The 24,796-nt window shown below is 38.3% G+C and overlaps 1 protein-coding gene across 1 annotated transcript; it reads left to right on the plus strand.

Annotated features, from left to right (window-relative positions):
* The first annotated feature begins 5 nt into the window (after positions 1–5).
* Positions 6–13,816, plus strand: fam167ab (family with sequence similarity 167 member Ab). The gene is made up of 4 exons (XM_079831372.1): positions 6–94; positions 4,399–4,529; positions 4,629–4,982; positions 12,388–13,816. Exons 3-4 carry the CDS (start codon positions 4,632–4,634, stop codon positions 12,649–12,651), a joined length of 615 nt encoding a protein of 204 aa, XP_079687498.1. The 5' UTR covers positions 6–94; positions 4,399–4,529; positions 4,629–4,631; the 3' UTR covers positions 12,652–13,816.
* The last annotated feature ends 10,980 nt before the right edge of the window (positions 13,817–24,796 follow it).

A 24,796-nucleotide genomic window follows, 5' to 3' on the forward strand; every position in this document is an offset into this window, starting at 1 on the left:
ATTCAGAAACAAGTGTAGAGTAAAAGCAGTGTTATTGTGCTCTCCAGTAGAGCAGGACGCGAAGACTTTAAGTGCCTGATAAACTACTATGAAGGTAAGACTCGTCTTTTCTTTAATAGGCTACTATCCGTACGAAGGGAGTGTATTAATATTGTTGTTAGAAAATAAAAGTATTTAGGCCTAAAACTACTGAGCTGGTTATAGCCTACGTCCCAGATGACTTTCAATCTGATTTTTATGCAGGATCTACTTCACTTATAGGTTACTGTGGATAATTTTAATTTAATTCTAATTATCCACATTATGCCCATGATAGGTGAGCTGGTGCATTTTAAAATAATATTAATAATGTGTTGAAAAAGAAAAGTAAACTAATTTCATGTTTTTGATTTGTCTAGGACTCTAGGTTATTCAACACCCAGGTTTTTATTTAGTTTGTATAAGTTAGGCTGGGTTAATCATTTCTATATGACATGTGTAATAAATAAACGATTTGGTAATAATCAAAGAAATGCTGTTATGACATGAGATCTAAAAGATAACTGAACAGCTCCAAGAGGAAATTATTAGTCATTTATGAAAATATTGGTCATGAAGCGAGACTCTGCTGGAACAGTTCATTTTCACTCCAAATAGGACAACCATTTTATGCTGAGAAAACAAGATTTGCACTCCAGCTTTATGAGAGTTAAGTTCACCGCATCTAATTAGACATGGATAAACTCAGTCATGAGTCATGACTAGTTCCAGTCATGTTCCAATCTGTCTGTTTGGCCAGAGAACATTTAATACGTCTGGGAAAAAAGAGATTTTTCCACTTGAGATCTGCATTCTAAGCATAATACTTTAGTTTAGAGAGTGCGGAAAGATACAAGCACTCAAAACCATTATTATGAATCATGCAAAGAGAATTACATTTTATTTTTAGAAAAATTATATTATATTAGGCTATACTTATATTATATTTAGTGCTGTCAATTAATCGCGATTAATCACATCTAACATAAAAGTTTGTAAATATAATGTGTATATGTGTGTATATATATATATATATATATATATATAGGTATTCAAATATACAAAATAGTTATGCACAGTACAAATTATGTAAACACAAACTTTTATTTTGAATGCGATTAATCGCGATTAATTGTTTGACAGCACTAATTATATATTATATTGTATATTAACTTTCAAATGATATAACTTTCAGAGCTCATTTAGTCTGTTGATAAATATAACATACAGGCTTTTACATATTCATGCTTATGTAAACAGAATGTGAATATTCATCAGAACCTAGACATGCTGTCACTTATTTCTCACATTTCATACAGTATTTTCATATTCTTTTTAGAGGCTCTGGCCTTATTTCACCATGAATTATCATTGGTTGGTCTCATATTTTAAAGTGTAGGTATGTAGTCACTAAGGCTTTCAACAAGCACATTTTTTCAGACTAAAGTGCGAGTGGTCTGGGATGAATGGGTCCCCCTGTAAGATGAGTGACGCTACTGCTGCCACACACAGAGCAAAGCGTTAAATGAGCCGAGTTTGATTAGTCCTGGAGCCGTGTGGAGGTTAAAGTGGGGCTAATTAAGAACCAACATACTCTAACATCCACTCCTCTTATTGAAAGGACACATTCCTTGAGCAGCTCGGATGATGAAATACACCGAGGCAATATGCCAAACACTATATCACACGTACATTAGACAGACAGCTTTGTGGGAAAGCATTAAATTGTGGGTGGTCCCGAAACCAATTAAATTATAAGCACAATTACTTCATGTGATTATGTCTGATCAGCAGTAGTTTTGCTTATCTGTATAAGAGCAATGAGACTGTAATTGAGCAGCATTATATTCTTAGCTCATTGTCACAGGTTTGGCTGGTAGTGAGTAGTGACATTTAGTTCTTCAGAGCAGACAGTCTTCAGCGCTGCTGACTCATAGGCTGGGCTTAGTTGCTATGGAAACCGCCAGCTTTGTAAGATTTAGAGTGTGATATAAGACATGGATGGAAAATGTCCATGTGATCAGTAAACTATCCGTTTAACCCATGATTTACTCCAGAAGATCTGGATTAGGAGGTAGAATAACTTCTGATTTTACAGAATTAAAACCAAATCATCGAATATGATGATTCAAGTACAAATTACTTTCACTCCAAAAAGGCATTGTTTAATATTATGTATTTGCATATATTTGATTTATTTAAATAATCAAATATTCAAAGTGTATTTACCCTATTGATAAAAACAGGATATGCTGGTAAGGTATGTTTTGAAGCATGGCAGCTGGTTTGAGCTGGTTTACGCTGGTAAAGTGCTGATCCTAAGATGGTCCAAAGAAACTAGCTCCAGCTCAAGACCAGCTTGCAGTTTAGGACCATCTTAAACCAGCTCATGACCAACTAAGGACCAGCATAAACCAGCTCAATCCAGCTGCCATGCTTACCTACCCAGCATATGCTGTTTTTGCAACAGGATATTCCATTTCCTTAGAATCATTTCAAATCAATTAAATTGAATGATTTACATGGTTGAAATAGGGCTAACTGTGGAACAAGCAAGATTCAGTTTTAGTTTGATCAATTAGTTAACCACCTTAGCTCTGGGACCAATATTGGGTATTTCCGCCTGGATTTGGCCTACCCAAATTGAAAAGCTTCCTGTACTGTGACCACATAGAGTGGTCTAAATACACAATTTTGGTGTCATTTTACAGGAAACCCTTTGAAGTTACACAAAACACTGCTAAAAGTGATAAACATTTAAGTATATTTTGTCTGAGCTGTAATAAACCCCCCCCAAAAAGAGGCCCTTTTTGAAAGTGTATAACTCAGGTCCGTTTTGCTCTAGCACCCTGCAGACAGTTTTGGCCTTTTTATATTACCTTTTTTTATGTAATTTCCACATATCAAAATCTCTCCAATATACAAGTCTCCCCCATATACAGTGGTATAAATGCAATATTCCGGTGTCACATAATTCTTTTTTCCAGTGTTTGCTGACATATGCTAGCCTGGCTCCGCCCTCCTATGTACTTCCGCTCAATTTTAATTTTCCTTCAGTACTCTGTCTGGGATTGCGGTATATTCTCTGGTTTTCTCCGGTCAAATTTTAACCGGTCCAATCAGCGAACAGAGGGAGTGGCTGAGAAGGATGGCGTTGATATTGTGCGCTAGTTTGAGATGACATACGTCACGACCAAACGTTAGCGATTGGTTATGGCAGATCCAGAGTGGCTCTGGGCAGATCCAATAGTTTTAAACTTCAACAGAGTACCCGCCTTCAAGGAAGTTAATGCTTGACAACGGAGAGTGGCCGGACTCTCTGTACAAATGAAATGTACGAGAGTCTGGTAGGATCAGGCTAGACATATGCTGGAAACAGCCAAAACTGTCTGCAGGGTGCTAGAGCACACAGGGCCTGAGATATACACTTTCAAAAATGTATGTATAACAAAACAAACAAAAAAAGCACCTCTTTTTTGGGGGGTTTATTACAGCTCAGACAACATAGTATTAAATGTTAATCCCTTTTAGCAGTGTTTTATGTAACTTCAAAGGGTTTCCTGTAAAATGACACCATGACAAATTTTTAAGTATATACTTGACACCTTATCAGGGTCCTTGGAATTTAAGAGGTTAAACGACTGGATTGGATGAAACAAATAATTAACCCTGGTTATTGTGTATTCACTGTAATACACATTCAGTTTATTGGTACTATTACATAAATCTTATTCTGTAAAACAAAATTGCTGCCTTACATTTTTTTCAGCGCAATCAACTTGAATATTCAAGTAATTTCAACTTAAATTTAACTAACTTAAAAAAATTAGCTGAATGTTGTACAACTTATAAATAAAGTTGAAAATTGTTTATTTTGAGCAATGAGCAATGTAAAACATGGTTGTCATAACTTATTGATCATATCATTTTTACAGTGTAGTTTCATTGGTAACACTTTATTTTGATAGTCCACTCCACTTTAACATTCTTATATTATAACTATAAGTACTTTGCAACTACTTCTAGTAGACTGTCGGCTTAATATCTGCCAACACTTTTTTTTGATGCTCCACCAGCAGACATTCTACTGACTATAAGTAACTTTGCAACTACATGTCAATTCTACTAACCTGAACCCTAACAGTCTACTAATGCTCTAATGAGAGTTAGTTGACATGTAGTTGCAAAGTTGCATATAGTGAGTAGAATGTCTAAAGTCGACTTCCTAAATACATTGTAACTGTTTCATTTATGTATGACATACAAATATGCATCGCTTTAAATGTAAAAATGTCATGCAATTAAAATACATAAATATTTTTTATAATAGGCCTAAACATCTATATGATAAAAAGTTAACCAAGTTTGTTTTGATTGAAGGAAAGGATCATGAAGCAATATATGTTTGGATGACTACACTGCTGGAGAAATGGAAGGTCAATATTTGCATTGCTGATTTATTTTATAGTCCCATGCACTGTCCATCCTGGTAACTGCAAGCAAACACAAAGGTCTGTATTTTTATTGATCAAACAAGGCGATGAGATCATCTGACCACTTTAATTGATTTTCACTGTTTATTTTTGGCGACACTAACCACTTCCTCAAAGGCCATGGATGCGAGCTCAATACCTCAGATTAATATAGAGGACTGTGATGGCCCGGAGGTTGCCCCAGATGATCACTTGAGAAACTTGAAAGCACTGACTGAGAAGCTAAGGCTTGAAACCAGAAGGCCGTCCTATCTTGAGTGGAAGGAGCGAGTGGAAGCTCAGAGCTCCAAAAGCTTAGCCGTGCCAGAGAGCTCATCGGAGCTGGAGAAAGGTGCTGGACTGATGCCCAGTGCAACGCCTCAGAGGAGCAGAGAGAATTCCCAAGTGACTGCAGAAAACGGCCTGATTTCAAAAAGCCTTGGAGGGTTCGATAATATTGACGAAGCTCTGGTTTGGCTTAGAAAAGAACTGGTAAGTCAAAATGCTTCAAAACCCGTTTGTATCCCAATTAGGACTTGAAGGTGCAATATGTAACTTTTGGCGCTCTGGTGGTTAATAATCAAAACTGCATGTGTCTTGTGGAAGAACATTGTAGTTAGAGCAATGTACAGACCCTGCAGAGGTTGGCGTCCCGCTCGGTCTAAAATAGTCTGAATTAGGGATGTTACGATTCAGTCGGAGTCGGTTGAAAATCGATACAAATGTGTGACGATTCAAGTTGGTTGAGATGATAAATGAATCGCGATACATGTTTTAAACAGCCTTACTTTACAGGCACGATAGCAACGAGCAAGTTGTAGCTAGCCTTACATACTGTGCGTGCACACTGGCGCGAAGAAGAGTGAAATCAGGGAATGTTTTCAGTTTATGTGCACGCGCCGTCAAAAAGAAGCATGGCAACGACAAGCGTGTAGTTTACATTGACTCGTTCAAATCGGAGGTGTGGCGGCATTTTGACTTTCTGAAGACTAATATACACCACAGTGAGAGACTCCAGTCACCTCCGTCTACATGTAAAAGATAACAGGCCAAACCACACTGACCGGCGGATTTGCAGCCCCACTCGCGGCGTAGAGGGCGATTGCCATGGAGATCACACGGTGCATCAGTGTTTTCACAGCGAAAGATAGGCTGTTTTTTACCTAGTGTTTTTATTTCTGTTATTCCTCAGTGCAGGGTGAGGGTTAAGAAGCTGAAACAACCTCCTCCCAGGAAAACACCATTGGAAGATCTCCTTGAAGGGACTTTTTGAGGATTTGTTTTAAAAATTCTAATGAGTTGTTATTTAACATAATATATATATATATTTAAATTTTATGAAGAAAAATGCAGAATTTTGTCTGAGAAATAAAAGGACACTTTTATATATAATTTGTCTTAAATCTCATTTTGTAAAAAAAAAATATTTTTTTTAGAAATAGAAATTAGGATTGTGAATCGTATCGCCTCTTGAGTTGAGTAAATCGTTACATCCCTAGTCTGAATATAAAGACCTATTATAGGCCGTAGTGATTAAGGATAAGACAAGAACACGATTTGTAAGATATATTCGATGCACTACCTCATTATACATTTTGTCAATTTTGAAAAAAACAACAACCATACTGTACCTTTAAGTTAACAGGTGGTGTACCTTTAAGTTGCAATATATCTGAAATAAAATTACATTTATCAACAGCATAAAGTCAAATACATTAAAGTGATAAAAATAATTTAAATGGATTACATTCTTGAAAGAATAGCTTAAAGCTGCTGTCCGTAACTTTTTTTGTGTTCAAGATTTACAAAACTTATATAATGAGACTGTGCAACATGAATCCATTTTCCAAACCGTGTTTTTGTCTTATTCTGAATCATTATGGTACACTTATAATAAGTGTTTATATTGGGACTATTTCAGGCCGGTCTGGTAGGAACCGCTGCAGAGGAGCACAGGCCCTGCGTGACTCGCCATAGACATAAACAGAGAGAAGTAGCTCCTGCTGCAATGTTCTTCCGCAAGATGCATGCAGCTCTGTTTATTAACCGCTAGAGCACAAAAAGTTACGGACTGGAGCTTTAAGTAGATTGCCAGAATCTTTTATTATTTATATACTTAAGTCAAGTCAAGTCACTTTTATTTATATGGTGCTTTATATACAATACAGATTGTTTTAAAGGGGTCATGAACTGGCTTTTTGGTTTTTTTTATACTGTTGTCTCTTGTCTGAGGTCAACTTATTACGTTTGCGTGGTTTTTACATTCAAAAACATCATAATGAATAAGTAATAGGCTGTTTTCTACCCTGGTTTTGAGCCTCTCTCTTGGAATTTTTATGGGGGTGCCACACTGGAGACTTGGAAGTAAACACCCGCTGCTATGATTGGATAGCAGTGATTTGCATATTATAATGAGCTTCAGCATGTTTTTAAGCTCACCAGGTATACAGAATTCAAAACATTTATTGACAAATATTAGGAATGCACCGATTGTTTGGCAACCGAAGACCGAATAAAATTTACCGAACAATGAGGTTTTTGATGACGCGATCAAATAAAGCAACCAACGCGTGTGAGAGAGGCGCTTATTATAACTCTGCGATGACGTCATTTTTGCCGTAATTTTTGTTAAGTCCACGAGACCGCAGGGTGTCCAATTTGTCATTTTAGGTCTCAGAAGAGTTCTCTCGAGCACCCCCTTTGAGCTCGATATGCGCCCTCAATGCGCACTTCTGCCGATTCCGCACTGGTGCTAGCTATGCAGAGGACTTCTTCCCGGCAGTCAAAGCGGCATTACGTTGAGAAAGTGCGGACTCAGAGGAAGACCGTGAGGGTTTAGGGTGCCATTTGGGACAGGGCTATACAGTAAACAAGGCTTTAAAGTGTCAGAGAAAGACGCAGAAATGGCCGTTTGAAGACACTGTTCTGCTGAATTGTCTAAGCACCCTCAAATGCAAGCAAGAGCAGCCTCAGCTGATACTGTAATAATATGTTGGCAAATGCTCCAGCCTCCAGTGCATATTTGTGTCTGTAGAATGTCAAATGTATCCATTTACAACGTGACATAGTTGTTGATCTCTTGTACGCAATGGCCAATATGTTTAAAGTTAGTCAGACTCCACTCACTGCTCAAACCGCCAGAGTTTTTATTCAGTGCTGAGTTATACAGGCTTGCAAAACCTTAATGAACAAACAAACTGAATTTGATTATGATTTGATTATGATACCTGTATGCAAAATAGGCCAAAGATAAGATGGCCAAATAAAAATATTTTTATTTTACTTTTTTTTTTTTTAAGTTATATTGTGCTTTGTTTGTACAATGTTATGCTGGAATGCTAAAAATGTTCAGTGTTAAATAAATATTTTTAAATTGTACTTTTGTAAAAAAAAAAAAAAAATGTAGATCGGTATTGTGTAACAATCGGGAGATGGGGACCGCCCGAATATTGACGGGTATTTTGCACACTGCGTGCATCACTAACACACACAGTCACACACACACACACGCACGCACAAGCCTCAATGCAGAGTCAGTCTCTTGTTTACAACCGAATCCGTGGTGAAATGAAGGAACAAACGCGCAATGTCTTCCCCACGTGAGCTGGATATTCATTAAAAATAAAGTTCATCCATGCATTCATAATATTGGAATCCGAATGAAGCTTATACGGCATGTTTATTGCTTGGAAGTTCGATCCGGTTTAGCTCCACGTAGGCCTATATGTTATTTATCTATAACATGTCAGATAAGTCGGTGGGCGGGGCTACAGAATCATTTATTTTGTCTGCCAATGGTGTAACTAATAAGCAAAAACAACAGGAAACTATGTGACCCCTGCAGATCCTCATGACTGTATGTCAAGGTTAGGTGTCCTAAAATATCAGAAAAAAAAACTTTTATGATTAAGGTTAATTCAGTTTCAGGTAAAATGTCAAGTGCTGCGACTGCCCAAAAATTATATTCATTAATTAATATTTGAAAAACTAAAATTACCTTGAAAAATATATTTTAAAAATGTGAAATTGCATGAAATTATGACAACGCATTCATATATATATATATATATGGTAAATATATATATGATTCATGGTAAAAATAAAATAAAAGTTTTAAACTAGTTTTTTAAAAGATTTATCTTTACACTCTTATTTGTTATTATCATGTTCTCGCAAATAAAATGTGATTTTTCAAAATACTTGCTGCTTCTTTGCAATCACCTTTTTGTAAGGGAGGAAATCCAAAAGCATCCCCATCAGTTAGCTCATTTGAATGAAACAAAGGAGTGAACGCACAGGCCTCCATTACAACATCACTGCACAATATTGCCATTCATGTTAAAGTGAGTGGAAAGGATGGTGAGCAGACGAGCATGAGGGGCGATCAGTCCGCTTCCTCGCTCTCTGTTCCTGTAAGTGTAATCACTTCTCTTCCACTCAGCCATGTGGTTCATGGCATACTTGTATGCACAGTCTGTTATAACCACTGCAAGTAATGAGGCTCCTTTCACCACATCAGAGGCCTTTCCTCTCTACATCCTTTGCACCGTGTGTGTCCATAAACATTTGCACGCAGGAAATTGGCCACAATAACAAATAAACAGAGCCGGTTGACGGACAAAAGGGACTTGTGAAGATCCATACCACCTCTTAAAATGGACAAAAGCATGTTTGCTAACAAAGATGGATCTACATGCCCATGTTTATTTAAATGGTTAGAAGCGATTAAGTAATTAAATAGCAGTAGGTCCACGCCAGGCATTTTGCCATCCGTCTGAAAGGTAGAGAGACGCTACCACACAGATCAAAATGAAAAACTAGCTGTTGGCTTATCAGTGGGATATTCCACTTTTAACCCTTGTATGGTCTTCGTTTGGAAATTACACACTTGGGGTCTACCCCAGGCAACAAAATGTAATTTTGTAACAAAACTATAGTTTTTTTTTAGAACAAATGTAATTTTACTCTGTTTATTAATGTTTTTACTCAACATCTGTGCAGTTTTTGGAGTATTTATAATCATTTTGTAATTTATATAAATAAATTAAAACATATATTTTAATGGATTTTCACACAAAATTAGTTTATGCAAAATTCCCTTTATAAAAGACCCAAATTTCGAACTTTCGTTCGAGGGGATAACATGGTTTGACATGGTTTAGTGTAAGATTTTGCCCATCTTTTGGAAAATACAGTTAAAAAAAAAATAATAAAGACTTTTACCAGTAAATGGCTGCAGAGCTCCACTATTTGCTATGTGCTATTTGACTGACTGAAAGACATCTTTTCACAAGTATTTGTCAGTTGGATTCATATCCAAATGTTATGAAATCACAATTATAACAAGTAAAATTAATACATTTTGTCAAAGTTTAGCCTTTTTTTTTAACTGAAAAAATCTTTTTTTCAATGATGTTACATTATGATTAGAATCAAACCTGAACAAGAGAAAAGTTGGAGTCTTTAGAGTTTATCATTTATTTCAAACATCTGATTTTCTTATAATTCTAGTAATTTAATCTACACTTCAGTTACTAACTGTAACAGAACAAAAATTAACAGAAATGAACAGTTATATTATATTGAGTAAAAATACACAACATGAGCATCAAAATGCAATGAACTGAACAGCAATAACAAATTTATTCCTGTGTGTGTGTGTGTGTGTGTGTGTGTGTGTGTGTGTGTGTGTGTGTGTGTGTGTGTGTGTGTGTGTGTGTGTGTGTGTGTGTGTGTGTGTGTGTGTGTGTGTGTGTGTGTGTGTATGTGTGTTTGTGTGAGCATGATCATTTTGCTTTGGGGATGTTTTATGCACTGTTGGAAGTGTGCCACTTCATTTCTGTATGCGTGTTCTGTGTTGTTTCTGTTTTTGAGGATGAATTTTGTCAATTTTCTAAGCGAACATAAAAACAGATTTCAATCCAAAGATCAATCCAATACATTTTTTGTATATCTAGAGAGTGTTGACAACCGTACAAAGTCTCATGCCATTTGGACAAAGGGAATTTTTTTATTTATTTGAGCAAACGTCCTTTGGGGTCAGAAAAGAACCCAAGGACCCTAGTCATATTTGCTGGCTATAAAAACAGCGTTTTCAACTAAAAGGGAAAACTTTTAATGTGTTTTGGCCGACACAACAACAGTGTTTTGGAGGCCTGAAAATGCACATTCATGCAAGTTTTTGAAAACGATACCATTATCATCTCCGTGCAAACCACAAAAGCACGCATTTGTAAAAACGGTGATGTTGTGCGCATGCGTATTACATGTTCAGTCTAGGCACGCAGTGTTTCTTTACAAAGTAACATCGGCAACTACTGGCCGGGCAGCAGAATACAGCAGCAGAATACAGCGTTTTTAAAATGTTTTTGTGGCTCCACGTGAACAGGCATACACTGTTGACAACTTTTGTATCTTGTGCGCGAAAAACACAAAGGAAAAGCATTTCTGTAGTCTGACACATTTTGATTTGGTACATCAACTCCACTATGACTGTGACACTCAACAACCACATACAAAAATGCAGTAAATATGACACAAATTACGGAGCGCCTAAAGGGACATGGTGAAGAAAAAAATATTTGGGAGGAAAAATTATTTGGAAACGCTTTTGCGTTCTCTCGCAAAATGTTTTGCGTTCCCCCGAAAAACATTGCCTTCACTTGCAAAACTTTCGTGTTCTTTGTGAGTGAACGCAAAGCTTTTTTTATTTTTCCTCCCCTCTGATATTTCCACCACCCTGTCCCCTAAGGGGCTCCGTAGTCCGTACACAAAATAACTTTAAAGGTCAACAAACACAACATTGCCAATGCAATAGCAAAACAGTGAACAGTAAAGAATTAAAGTCAGCACGAAACAGAAGTTCACTCTACAAAATGCTGGGTTGTGGCAACCTCCCCCAGTTTCTCTTGAAGTCAATACGGAAGTGACTTAAACTGCAATTCATCGACTGGCCACTAGAGACAGGCTCCAGAAGAGCAGAATCTCATTGAGCCCCATGTTAAAATGCCCAAAAACATGTTTACAGCCTGGTACAAATTGTGGTTTTGGTCTATACGGCTAATTTTGCCCTTCATGACAACTGTGAGGGGGGTGATTTTTTTTTATAACTCGTTCATTTACATTAAATAAAGCCTTAAAGTTCTGCATAATTAAGGGCGTGGCTACTTTGAGTGACAGGTGGATTGCCATTTATCTGCTGTCTGTTAGTCATCGCGTCACCTCAGCTCCACCCACGTCCCGCCTCTTTGCCCATTTTCTGTTATCCGGGAGTGAAGCGTGTTGCCAAGATGGCAACGGCTGGGTTTGAGGCTTCAAAACTGCTCTTCAGATCCCTATGGGTGACGTCACGAACACTACGTCCATATTTTTTTACAGTCTATGGTTTCATCCTGTGTTGCGGTTTGTCCATATTTGACCCAAACATGGGTTGAAACAACCCAGCATTTTGTAGATTGCTGCAATAGTATTCTCTTCCCTATTATTAAGAATATCCAAGTGAAACGGATTCACTAACAAAAGAAAAATGTAGGGCTGGACTTGACTTTGTCCGTCAGGAATTGATTGGATTGTTGTGGTTTGCTATTGTTGTGATGTCATGCGATTGACAATTTCTCCTGCCCTCGCACCAGTAAACAATAATTTATTTAAAAAAATACTGAAATATTCCATAAAAATAAGAATTGTCACTTTTGATTTCATGACTTTAATTGTTCAGTGTTAGTTATTGTGCGGTGTGTTGTGCATCTTAACCTTAGTCTGTGTAAAATAAGCAAATATTATGAATAAAGGTGCACTGTATGCTTCAATATTCACTATGAAATTTAAGAAGGCATGGAGTCAGATTCTTCTCACAATAAGCCTTAATGAGTTTCTCCAAAATGTTATTTATTCGTAGATGGAGATGCGCATCCAGGACCAGCAATTGGCACGCCAGCTCATGCGTCTGCGCGGTGACATCAATAAACTCAAAGTGGAGCAGACATGTCACCTGCATCGTCGAATGCTCAATGACGCCACCTTTGGCCTGGAGGAGCGTGACGAGCTGTCGGATCTTTTGTGTGATGGACCCGTCACTCCAGGGTTTGGCCTCTCTTCACCACTGCGCCTCATTGGTGTCACAAAGATGAACATCAACTCCAGACGCTTCTCTCTTTGCTAGCTATTTACTGAGAAAAAAGAGAATAATTCACTTTTTTTCACTTAAAAAGTGAAATCAATAATCTTCGACAACAGATTTGAAACCCATGAGAACCGTTGTCACAGAACATCCTGTGCCTCTTGGTCTATGTACTTGTGCCAGTGAAACCATTTGAATTAATCGAGTGAACAATGGACAATGACTTCTAAAAAACGTCTGACCCTTTATCCATAGCTCTAAGCCTTGGATTTAATCCTTGTCGTGGTCATGAGATATCAACAACTGTTTCTTACCACACACATGCTCTGTTCCAAAACCTTGTAAACTATAGTATGTGAGCCATTTGACATGAAAGGCTGTTCCAATGCAGGAGGCACTATAAATCAATACAAATTCAATTGTTTTAGCTAAATTCTAAAGCAGTATTCATGGTGAAAGGGACCCCATAATGCTCTGCGATAAGCTTAGTAAAGCAGTACATACAAGATTGTGGATAAGGCGTTGATCATGAATAAACATACAAATCATTCAATAGTAAAAAAAAAATTTGATTAATGTAACTTATTCTGTGTATTTTTATGCTTATGAGTGCACCACATTAGCTTAGCAACATGTTAACGTCAAGTTCTCTAGAGTGTAACAGTGCCCATTTTCTGTGGCCTTGGTTCTGGAAGTATTTTTCCCATTCATTTTCCCATAGGGATTTTTTTAAAAGTCTTTGTTTAAGAGTTATAAGCCATGAACCAAATCAACCATCTACAATGTTACAAACTTTGATTTCAAGGGAAAAAAAGGAAAATTTGAAATTCAGACAAAAAGGCAAAGGTACTTAAAGGGATAGTTCACCCAAAAATGTTTTTAGATAATGATAATGTTTCAGATAATGTTTATCTGTTTACCCCCAGGGCCTCGTTTCCACTGAAATTACCCGGAACAATTTGTCCCAGGAACGTTTTTCCCAGGAACTCTTTTCCCCCCCAGACCGGCTGCTGTCTGCGTTTCCATAGCGGTCTAAAGTATACCGTGAAGATTAGTCTGGTGACGTAGGACTGCACGTGACTTTCCAGAGCCCACTGGATTTCATCCACCGCAAATAAACTTAATAAAGCCTGAACCTCGTCGTCGGTCCATCTGTCGTATTTTTTAAACTCCATTGTTGATTTGAATAGTAAATAACTCTTACTGCACCTAACGCAACAGACTTTTAAATTGAAATAAAATGCTGCATGAGCTCAACCAATCAGCATGTTCAGCGCCCAAGTCCCACCCCAGAAAGTTCTTGAACTTTGAAAAAGTACTAGCTCTCAAGCAGGGCCGTTTTGAGGGGGAAATCTTTACCCAGATCCCGGTTCCTGCGGTCGAAACACAGAGTACCACCCCAAAGTCCCTAGTTCCTGGGGAAAGTTCCCATGGTGGAAACGTGGCTTTTGTTTCTTCAGCATTTTTTTAACTCCAACCGTTGCAGTCTGTCAGTCGTGTAATGCATGTGAATGGTAACAAAATCTATGAGAGTAAAAAAAACATAAACATACAAATCCATATTAAACCTTACGGCTTGTGACGACACACACATTGATGTCTTAAGACACGAAACGATCGGTTTGTGCGAGAAACGGAACAATATTTATATAATTTTTTACCTCTAATGCGATCTATGTCCAACAGCCTTCAGTGCGCGATCACTTCCGGTAAGTGAGGTCTGTACACGATCTGTTGTAGTTTACAGTGTACAGACCCAGGGACGTTGGACTGGGGGTAAAACCAGTACTGATTAACAGGAGGGCCCTTGAAAATCCGCCCTCTGGAATATATTTTAACATACATGAGGACTGCCTATTCATAGGGCCCGGGATCTTGTGCTACGCCCCTGTACAGACCTCATACACCGCAAGTGATCACGCATTCAGTTTCTCGCACAAACCGATCGTTTTGTGTCTTAAGACATCAATGTGTCGTCACGAGCCGCAGGGTTTAATTTGGATTTATCTGTGCATGTTTTTTTTTTTACTCTCATAGATTTTGTTACCATTCACATCCATTATACGACTGACAGACTGCAACGGTTGGAGTTAAAAATCTTCATGTGTGTTCTACTGAAGAAACAAAGTCACCTTTATCTTGGATGCCCTGGGGGTCAGCAGATAAACATCAAATTTTCATTTTTGGGTGAACTATCCCTTTAGCTAGCCTGGTCTTACCAGACTCTCGTACGTTTCATTTGTACAGAGAGTCTGGCCACTCTCCATTGACAAGCGTTAACTTCCTTGAAGGCGGGTACTCTGTTGAAGTTTAAAACTATTGGAACTGCCCAGAGCCACTCTGGATCTGCCATAACCAATCGCTAACGTTTGGTCGTGATGTATGTCATCTCAAACTAGCGCACGACATCAACGTCATCCTTCTCAGCCACTCCCTCTGTTCGCTGATTTGACCGGTTAAAATTTGACCGGAGAAAACCAGAGAATATATCGCAATCCCAGACGGAGTACTGAAGGAAAATGAAAATTGAACGGAAGTACGTAGGAGGGCGGAGCCAGGCTACCCTTTAACAGCTTTAGTGCATGAAAGAACTACAATTCCATGAAGCATTGCGAATGCCATAAAAACTATATGGATAAATATAAAACTATTTATTGAAAGATATTGATTGTGTATATAGAAACAATACTTTGTTTATTTCAAAATATACATATACATCTAAATATTCAAGTAGGAAACTGACTCTCTAATTGGTGGAGATTTCTTTGCAGTATCATGGATAATGTAGTTTTTCACCAAGATTGATGGCTGATGGCTTCAATAAAAACACGTTTATTAAAAACCTCGTAGCTCACAGTAGTTTTGTCTTTAATGGGTTACGAGTTATTTTTAAAAAACAATTCCCCTTTGGGAAATACGAGTGGTATTTTTATTTCCGGAACCCGAATGTTGCACTAAAAATTAATCGAGTCTCCCATGTGGAATGCTCACAGACTTGCTGCCTATGTAGAGCACTCCAAATCGTTCACTTATGAGGTTTCATGATGATTACAATCTAGGCCGTAGTGAGGCAGATCACGTTTTGGAACAGAGCTACAGTTTTAATTCAGTTCTTTAATTCAGTTTCGAAAAAAAGTCTCAAGCATTTAGTTACACAAATCTGCATGTTTGCACTATATCCTAAGATTTTTTTCTACACACATTTCTATTTTATATGGGGGAAAATGCACCTATATCTTATACACATGGCTTGGTTGTGACAGTAAAGCTTACCTGGTATAAGATAACCTTACTATTATGCTTGGAATGTACAAAGATATCATTTGCTATATGCAGTGTAATAATATCCCAGTCTATAGAGTATCTGTGGGGAAGCATGCAAGCTTTTTTTCACAGAAAGTTTCTGATTTCATCCATATACCACAATAAATGTTTTACAGTTCAATGTAGCTGAGTTAGTATGTCAATATGAAAGGAAGCAAGAGGAGTCATCACTGTACCGCTTTGAGTACATTTAGCTGATGCCAATCTCTAAGTATGTAGCCAATTACTCTTAAGTGGTTCCATTTTGCCCAATTTGGGAAGAGCGTCTCAGTAGATCTCCAGCATTCACATGGCATGTTTTCGTAAACAAAAACTCCAGCATATGTTCAAAGGCCACGATAATAAGTGCCATTACAAGACTCATTTATCTTCTTTATGGATGTTTAGGTGTCTCCTGTTTGTTTGCACATTGCGATAGTTTGGTTCACTTGGTTTTCTTGTTAATCTTGAACATTTATAGTTTTTTAATGAATGTGAATAATGTGCTGGACTCAGCGAGAACAATAGGCCTACCTCAGAGAAAATGTCTTGGCTTTCTCTTTCACGTTTCTTCAAAAGAGAGTGAAACCTGCTCTGAACAAAAGCTGAAAGGGTGTGTTTCAAGCCAACGTCCTCTTTCAGGAAGGTAGTGTTTCACATCCCTTCTCAATGACTGGCTTTTGTGTACGGTCAAACAAGCCTTGATTAATGATAAACTCTCAAAGCTTACTGGACAGTTGAAATTCAGCCCCCCTTACAGTGCAGTACACTCAACATATTGTTTCACAATTAGAAGTTTTAAAGGTGCAATAGATGATTCTCTACAGAAACCTTTTTGAAAGTCTCCTCATATGATAGCAATCACTATTTTAAGCGGTCTAAATGTATTTTTTATAAATAAATATTGTCAGTGGAAGGCGTAGGGCGATAAAAAGTTCGTTCAATCATTGCATTCGAGCCAAATGAAATTAGAGCATATGTTCCCAGAAGCGTCGCGGGGCCAGAATTTTGAGGGGGCCCCCGAGGGCTGATAATTTAAATAATCAGAAATGTTAAAATACACATGCAGCGACATCTCTGCATCCCCCTTAGTGGGCCCCCCTCTCTCTTTACGCTGGTAATGCTTTCGCCACCTCGCCTCGGCCGCCTTCTTCTAACTGTAGAAAGTGCATGATTTGATTTGTTAAGCATGAAGAGAACTTATCCGCCTGGCTTGGTCGCTCGCTCTAATGTTAACCTAAATAAATATGCTCCATTACAGTGTTAATTTTGACAGCAAATTTTGATTTAGTTTTAGTCATAGTCTTTTGACTAAAATGCCATTTAGTTTTAGTCATATTTTAGTCACCTGAATTGTTTTTAGTTTTAGTCTAGTTTTAGTCTACTAAATATCATATAATTTTAGTCGACTAAATCTAATGGGTTTAGTTCATTTGTAATACATTAAGCATTTAAGCATTACATAATACACTTGAACTGACATTTTGACATCATTTTGTTTTTGACATTAAAAATACACGAAAGAGAGCTCAATTCACTTTTTTGTTTATTTTTTAAAAACATCTATATAGTTTTAATAACTCTGTATTTCTGTTTTAGTTAGTTGGCCTAGTAAGGTTAGTAAGCTAAAGCTTCAAATAAGTTTGTTTATTTATTGTTTTATTTTCAGTTAACATTTATTTAATTTCAAGTAATGAAGATTTTTTTTAATGGTTTTTAGTTAACTATTATAACCCTGATACTTTGATACTTTATTGAATATGTGTCAAATACTGGTCTTTCCTCCTGACTATGGATTAAATGGGAATGAAATTAAATACAGTTTGTGTTAGCAAAAACGAATATAATGCGTGACTTTTAATTATAAACAAGCTCGAAATACACATTGACTCTTATTTTGAAATGTCTGCGCCTCTATTGCAGTTACAGGAGCGCATTCAAGTTCAGGAGATAAAATATGCGTTGTTACAACCGTCTAAAACATATTACTATATAAACATCGTAAAGTAAACATTGTCATTATTCATCAGCATTAGTTCATAAACAATTGCCTGGCATAAATGTGTTCTATTCAATGATTGTGAGCCGCTCTGGAGCTCTGGATTGGGGATGCGTGAGCCTGTAGAACGTGCAACAGCGCCGTGTTTTCCAGCGGTTAGATCAGCACGTTCAAATCAAATGTGCATATCTGTTACACATCAGTTCTGACTGGATCTCTTCCCTAATCGTCCCTCCCTAACATTTTCGTCTCGTTTTTATTCGTTGACGAAAATGACAGTACGTTTTCGTTATAGTTTTTGTCATCCAATACTAGTTTTTATTTAGTTATCGTCTCGTTTTCGTCAGTGAAAAAAGGTTGTTGACGAAAATTATTTGTCAACAAAATTAACACTGCTCCATTATTAGGCGCATATCCAAGTGTTTGTGTGGAGTGTGGAAGCTGTAATAGGCATAGCGCGCATCTATATCCATCATAACTGCTCCACACGGCTCCAGGGGGTTAATAAAGGCCTTCTGAAGCGAAGCGATGCGTTTGTGCAAGAAAAATATCCATATTTAAAACTTTATAAAGTAAATTATCTAGCTTCCGGTCGGTCACCTTCCATATTCAACTTATGGAAAACGTGTAACGCCCATAGACCGTAAAAAAATATGGACGGCGCGACTTCATTGACTTCCGCTGACCAGAGTTGAAGCTTTCATAGGCCCGCACACGGCGCTGACATCTTGGGACCGAGTCTGCGCAGTTGCGATCTCGGGTCCGGAGTTGCGCAGTAGAGAGCAGGAATTAGAGGCGCGATTATCAAAAGATTGCCCACGCCCTCACGGATGCAGATCAATTCATTATGTTGGTGTAAAACAAACAGTTATAGAAATGTAGAAATTAAAGCTAAAGCTCCAATCTCCTCCCAAAAATCCCGTAAAAAATCTGTTCGTGCCTCAGTGACAACTTCACTCAGATAAGCTGTCAATCTCAGCTGTCAATCATGACGTCACACACCCCCTGTTTTTATAGTATCAAATAACGAACTAAAACTACATTTTGTGAAAAAAACTGCCTAAAATGACAGAAACCATCTTTAGGAAACAATTATTTGAAGTGTAATTTGATTGTTTAGTGTGTCTCACGTCCATTCTAATACATGGAGAGGTGGGGTTTAGGAGCTATACTGGGACCAACCACCGGGGTTTCTGAAAGGAGTGCTGCAGGCTTGGTAACGCCTCTCACAGTTCAAAATGCTTACGCTACGTCTGACGAGCGTAACTGGTGTGCAATGTCGTCAGACTCTACGTAAGCATTTTTTGAGAGGCGCGGGCGCTACACTTTTTCCGTAAGTTGAATACAAGGGTGTAATCCTGCACCCGGAAAGCGTACCTTCCATAGGGGCAGCCATTGCTAACCAAGCCATCACCTGCTGTTAGCATCCCATTGACTCCATTCATTTTGCCGTTACTTTGACAGCTTTGACAACCATAACTTTACATCTGAGGCATTTAAAGACTCCATTTGACCATTGTTTATTTCTAAAGAAACATGACAATGTATAAAAGGGTCCATTACCTTGTATCTTACACTATCGCCCCGTAGAAGCCGTTTTTGTAAAAAATTGTCTAACGATTGCGTCATAACCACGCGACTCTGTCGAATAGTAAAGAAATTACCGTATGGACAGGAGGAGAAGCTCGCAGGCAATCTTTTGCTGTCTATGAGGCAATCGGGGGGACGTGGAGGCATAAAGTCCGATAAAGTCAAGGGAGAAGCCCATAGAGAGCCAAAAGCAACAGGACAAAATATTTCAACAACGTGATTCAGATTTCACTTTGCACAACTACTAGAAGACTTACAACTGTCAGACTGGTTGTTTAAATCACATCTACGTCGTCAAGCTCAGTCTGCGGCTGCGCAGGACGCTCAGCCATCAGGAAGTGAGTGCTTGTAATTGACTTCACTTTTCCTCGTCGAAGCCGATGGGGTCGCTGTGTCCATTTCTTTTACTGTCTATGGTTGAATACAGAAGACGGTCTGCCGGAAGTTAGACATTTTACTTCACCTTGTTATTTTTTCGGACACATTTATGATCATTAGCCTACTTTTGCCGGTGCTTGGCGGAAGCTTTATGCGTGCGCGCCGTTTCCATGCATGCACCCAGTACATATTTAAGCAGCCTAATTAAATTAGTCTAATATAAATGCGATTACTCTACTAATTACTTAAATGAATGACTAATCCACTATAAAAATCTTTACTCGGGGGCAGCCCTAATCAATACATTTACTTAGTTGACATTATTTAATTAGAAGGCTAATTAGTAAATCCAGCTCGTCTACATTAAATTAGTTGAATTAACATAATTAGTTGATAAACTAATAAAATAAAGATTAAATTAAAATAACCATATATTTCTATATAATAATAATACCTATTATTAAAAATAATTATTTAAATATTATGAATGACAATCTAATCCAATAACCTTGTCTCTGGTCGTCTCGTTTCTGGTCTATGCGCGTTCCTGTGTTTTGGAGGAGGCGTGGCTTTGCACAGCGTTTTTAAGGATCGTATAGTTTCAGTGCTAGCAGTCTAAAATTAGCATTAGCGTTTCCCACATGACATATTGCCCCTTTAATATTATAGCTATCTACTATTATAACAAAAGTTAGTTCCAAGAATCCTAAAATGTGATTAATCGAGTGGCTGACATTCAAATAGCGGGGAGACTTTTCACTGTTTGTATTAGAAAATTGCTTATTTCGTGTAAAGCCACAGAGTGCAACATTCAGGTTGCGGAAGTTAACATTCCAGTCATTTTCTCCACAGGGGAATTGATTTTGAATGATAACCTATAAACCTTTAAAACAGACTCACTGTGAGCTACGGGGTTGTTAATAGATGATTAAAGCCTTTTGTTAAAGCCATCAATCCACAACATTTCAACAAATTTTTTAAATAATCATGTTCAACAACGAAATTCCTGGTGAAAATCTACATTACCCATAATTCTGCAGAGAAATTTCCACTAATTTGAGAATCACAAACTCTTTAGCGCCCATCCACTCCCATAAAACACACATACTGTGTGTATGTGTGTATGTATGTGTGTATATATATATATATATATATATATATATATATATATATATATATACTCGCCTAAATAATTATTAGGAACACCATACTAATACTGTGTTTGACCCCCTTTCGCCTTCAGAACTGCCTTAATTCTACGTGGCATTGATTCAACAAGGTGCTGAAAGCCTTCTTTAGAAATGTTGGCCCATATTGATAGGATAGCATCTTGCAGTTGATGGAGATTTGTGGGATGCACATCCAGGGCATGAAGCTCCCGTTCCACCACATCCCAAAGATGCTCTATTGGGTTGAGATCTGGGGCCTCATTTATAAACGTTGCGTACGCACAAAAGAAGGCGTACGCCACTCTCTACGCAATAATTGGTATTTATAAAAAGCAAACTTGACGGGAAAATGTGCGGTCCTTCACGCAAGCTCTGACCCAGGCGTACGCACAAAAACGGGTGAAATGAGAAATGGCGACACCGTCGGCAGATGGAAGAAACACGTGAAAGTGTGTGAAACTGTAGACCGTTGTGTAAAAGAAATGGCAATACTGCCTCTCATAAATAACTTGAAGACTTCACAAAGCAAGTAGGCTATTGCAATTAACAGCCTACACGAACACCCGTTTGATCGATTTGCAGTGTAAAACAAACAAAATCAAACGAAAATTACAACAGAAATGCAAAAAAAAAAAAAAGTGAAATATTGGCATGTTTTGCAATTCATCCTCATAAATAATATGGTAAACAGAACAAAATAATTTACAAAACTGATATTCTCGTCAATGTGTCCGTCTGGCGGAGCAGATATAGATGCAATTAGATAGACAGATAGATAATCAGGGAGATATATAGATAAATAGATAGGCTAGATGTATTAATTGTCCACTGGGGAAAGTTGTTTTCATAGTAAAAATTTCTTCATCAGCTACGGAATCATGGTATTCATGCAAATGCCTTTAGTTTGTTTTATTTTCGATAAAATAACATAGGCCTATGACGTATGTCTCAACCATTCAGAAAGCAGCAAGAAATTACATTTGCACTGAACTATTTCCCATTTCCACGTAGATAATAGGGATAGGGATTAATAGGGATTCCCCAATAATTGCCGCCAGTCTCTCATCAAGAGGGGTCAGCTCCGGTGTCCCCTTTCCCCCACCCGTGGCAGACACACTGTGGCGATGGAGCGCTAGACGCTTTTTTGCCTCGACTTTGATGTCCGAGCATTTCTTTTTTTTTCGGCCACGGTCCGAGGTTGTGAGGCTACAGTATTTACGGCGTCTGCAACCTTTTGCCACTCAAGTGCCTTTTTGGCATTAGTAGGCCTAATGCCCTCACTGTGCCCTCCAAAAAATATTTTTCTCCTCTTTTCCACCTCGCCAACGATAATTTCTACTTCACATTGAGTGAAGTTACGTTTTTTTTATTTCCTCTCTGTGTATTTGCCATGATTTCGCAATCGATGAATATTAACTTGTGGGCGTTTCACGGACTATTTATGGGCAACTATGGGCGTGACATGAAGCCGCAAAAGCTGCGCTACATTTAGAATTGATTGTGATTTATTAAGGGAAAACTGCGTAGGATGTGCGTGCGCACGGTTTTTTAAATCCGAATATTTCTGTGCGTACGCACGTCCTATGTTTCATCCGTACGCCACTTCTGATGCAAATCCTACGCAAAGTTTTATAAATGAGGCCCCAGGTGACTGTGGGGGCCATTTTAGTACAGTGAACTCATTGTCATGTTCAAGAAACCACCACCAGCCTGCACAGTGGTAACAAGGCATGATGGATCCATGTTCTCATTCTGCTTACGCCAAATTCTGACTCTACCATCTGAATGTCTCAACAGAAATCGAGACTCATCAAACCAGGCAACATTTTTCCAGTCTTCAACTGTCCAATTTTGGTGAGCTCGTGCAAATTGTAGCCTCTTTTTCCTATTTGTAGTGGAGATGAGTGGTACCCGGTGGGGTCTTCTGCTGCTGTAGCCCATCCGCCTCAAGGTTGTGCGTGTTGTGGCTTCACAAATGCTTTGCTGCATACCTCGGTTGTAACGAGTGGTTATTTCAGTCAAAGTTGCTCTTCTATCAGCTTGAATCAGTCGGCCCATTCTCCTCTGACCTCTAGCATCAACAAGGCATTTTCGCCCACAGGACTGCTGCATACTGGATGTTTTTCCCTTTTCACACCATTCTTTGTAAACCCTAGAAATGGTTGTGCGTGAAAATCCCAGTAACTGAGCAGATTGTGAAATACTCAGACCGGCCCGTCTGGCACCAACAACCATGCCACGCTCAAAATTGCTTAAATCACCTTTATTTCTCATTCTGACATTCAGTTTGGAGTTCAGGAGATTGTCTTGACCAGGACCACACCCCTAAATGCATTGAAGCTTAGATTAGATAATTGCATTAATGAGAAATTGAACAGGTGTTCCTAATAATCCTTTAGGTGAGTGTATATATATATATAGTGAAATATAATCTGTTTTATGTCTCCATTGTTTTTATTTCACTCACAATGCTTCATGGGATTGTAGTTCTTCCCTTCATTGAAGCTGTTAAGTACAGTCTTGTACATTGGACTTTTTGGCCAATTTTCAAAGTTGTGATTCACCTCGCAGCTGTTTGTTTTTCTTCATGGTGCATAACTGTTTATCAATGACTTTTTAAAAATCCTTATGTGACTTCCTTAATGAAGGCGGCTGAAAAAAAGTACACGGTTGCACTTTGTTCTGCCTTCAGAAACCAAGACACCTGCCGTTTTGGAGCTATTCTCTGCCACCATTTGCTAAACAATGTTAGCTTAAATGAGAGGTTGAGTCTCTTTGTGCTATTGTCTCCAATGCAGGGGTCTTGTCGTAATGACAAATCTTACATGCCATATGCTCCCGGCTCCTTGTTAGCTCAGGATCAGGATACTGACCTTTGACACCGTTTGTGAGCCCCTACAGCAGCTCATTTTGGCTACAGTGAGGAATGAGGGTCTTACGGATGCCTGCACCCTGGAATTACAAGTATGAGCAAAGTTATGTAAAAGCAGCCATGTTTATCTTCAAGAGGCGTATTATAATGAAGCTAACATTTTCTGCTCAAATAAACTCGGCACAGTCGTTTTAAAGACCACCAATGAGAGACGGGAGGAACAATAATATGATTTTATGTCCGGGTGCCAAAGCTTGTTCTGCAGCCATGTGAGAATGCCAGTCGGTGTCTTTGAGGACACAGTTCTTGCTTTTATGGCAAGGATTAAAAAGGCAATTAAAAAGGCAGATTTATAGCACAGGTTTAGCCTATCCAAATTTAACTCTCCAGGTAACCTCAAAAAAGTAAATCCAGGGCAAAGGCCTCTTGTTTTAGAGGTAATGTCCACTAATGAGAGAGAGGGAGTACACGGCTGCACTCTGGGATACGTTTAATCCTCCTTATCGTTGCGTGATAGCTACACACTCGGGCAAATTGAGCAGGCTTATGCCTATGGTAGGGATTCTTCTTAAATGGCTATTTTTGTCACGGTTTTCATTGGTCATTAGTTTGAAATGTGAGGCAAATGCGTGTTTGTCTTTTAATCTATCCATCCATCCTCTGTACGATCGATAGATAGACAGATATATAGATAGATGACTCACTGAGCAAATTATTAATTTAGCAGAAGGCTAATGATGGACAATCTGGATTTCTACTGTAGATTTTGGCGCCCCCTGCTGGCAACAATGTTACACAGCCACCAGCTGGCGACACTTCACAATAACAAATCAGTGATTTAAGGTTTAAAATCAGTGAATGCTCCCTTTAGAATTA

The sequence above is a fragment of the Gobio gobio genome (genome assembly GCF_949357685.1).
Source record: "Gobio gobio genome assembly, chromosome: 12".
Lineage (NCBI taxonomy): Eukaryota > Metazoa > Chordata > Actinopteri > Cypriniformes > Gobionidae > Gobio > Gobio gobio.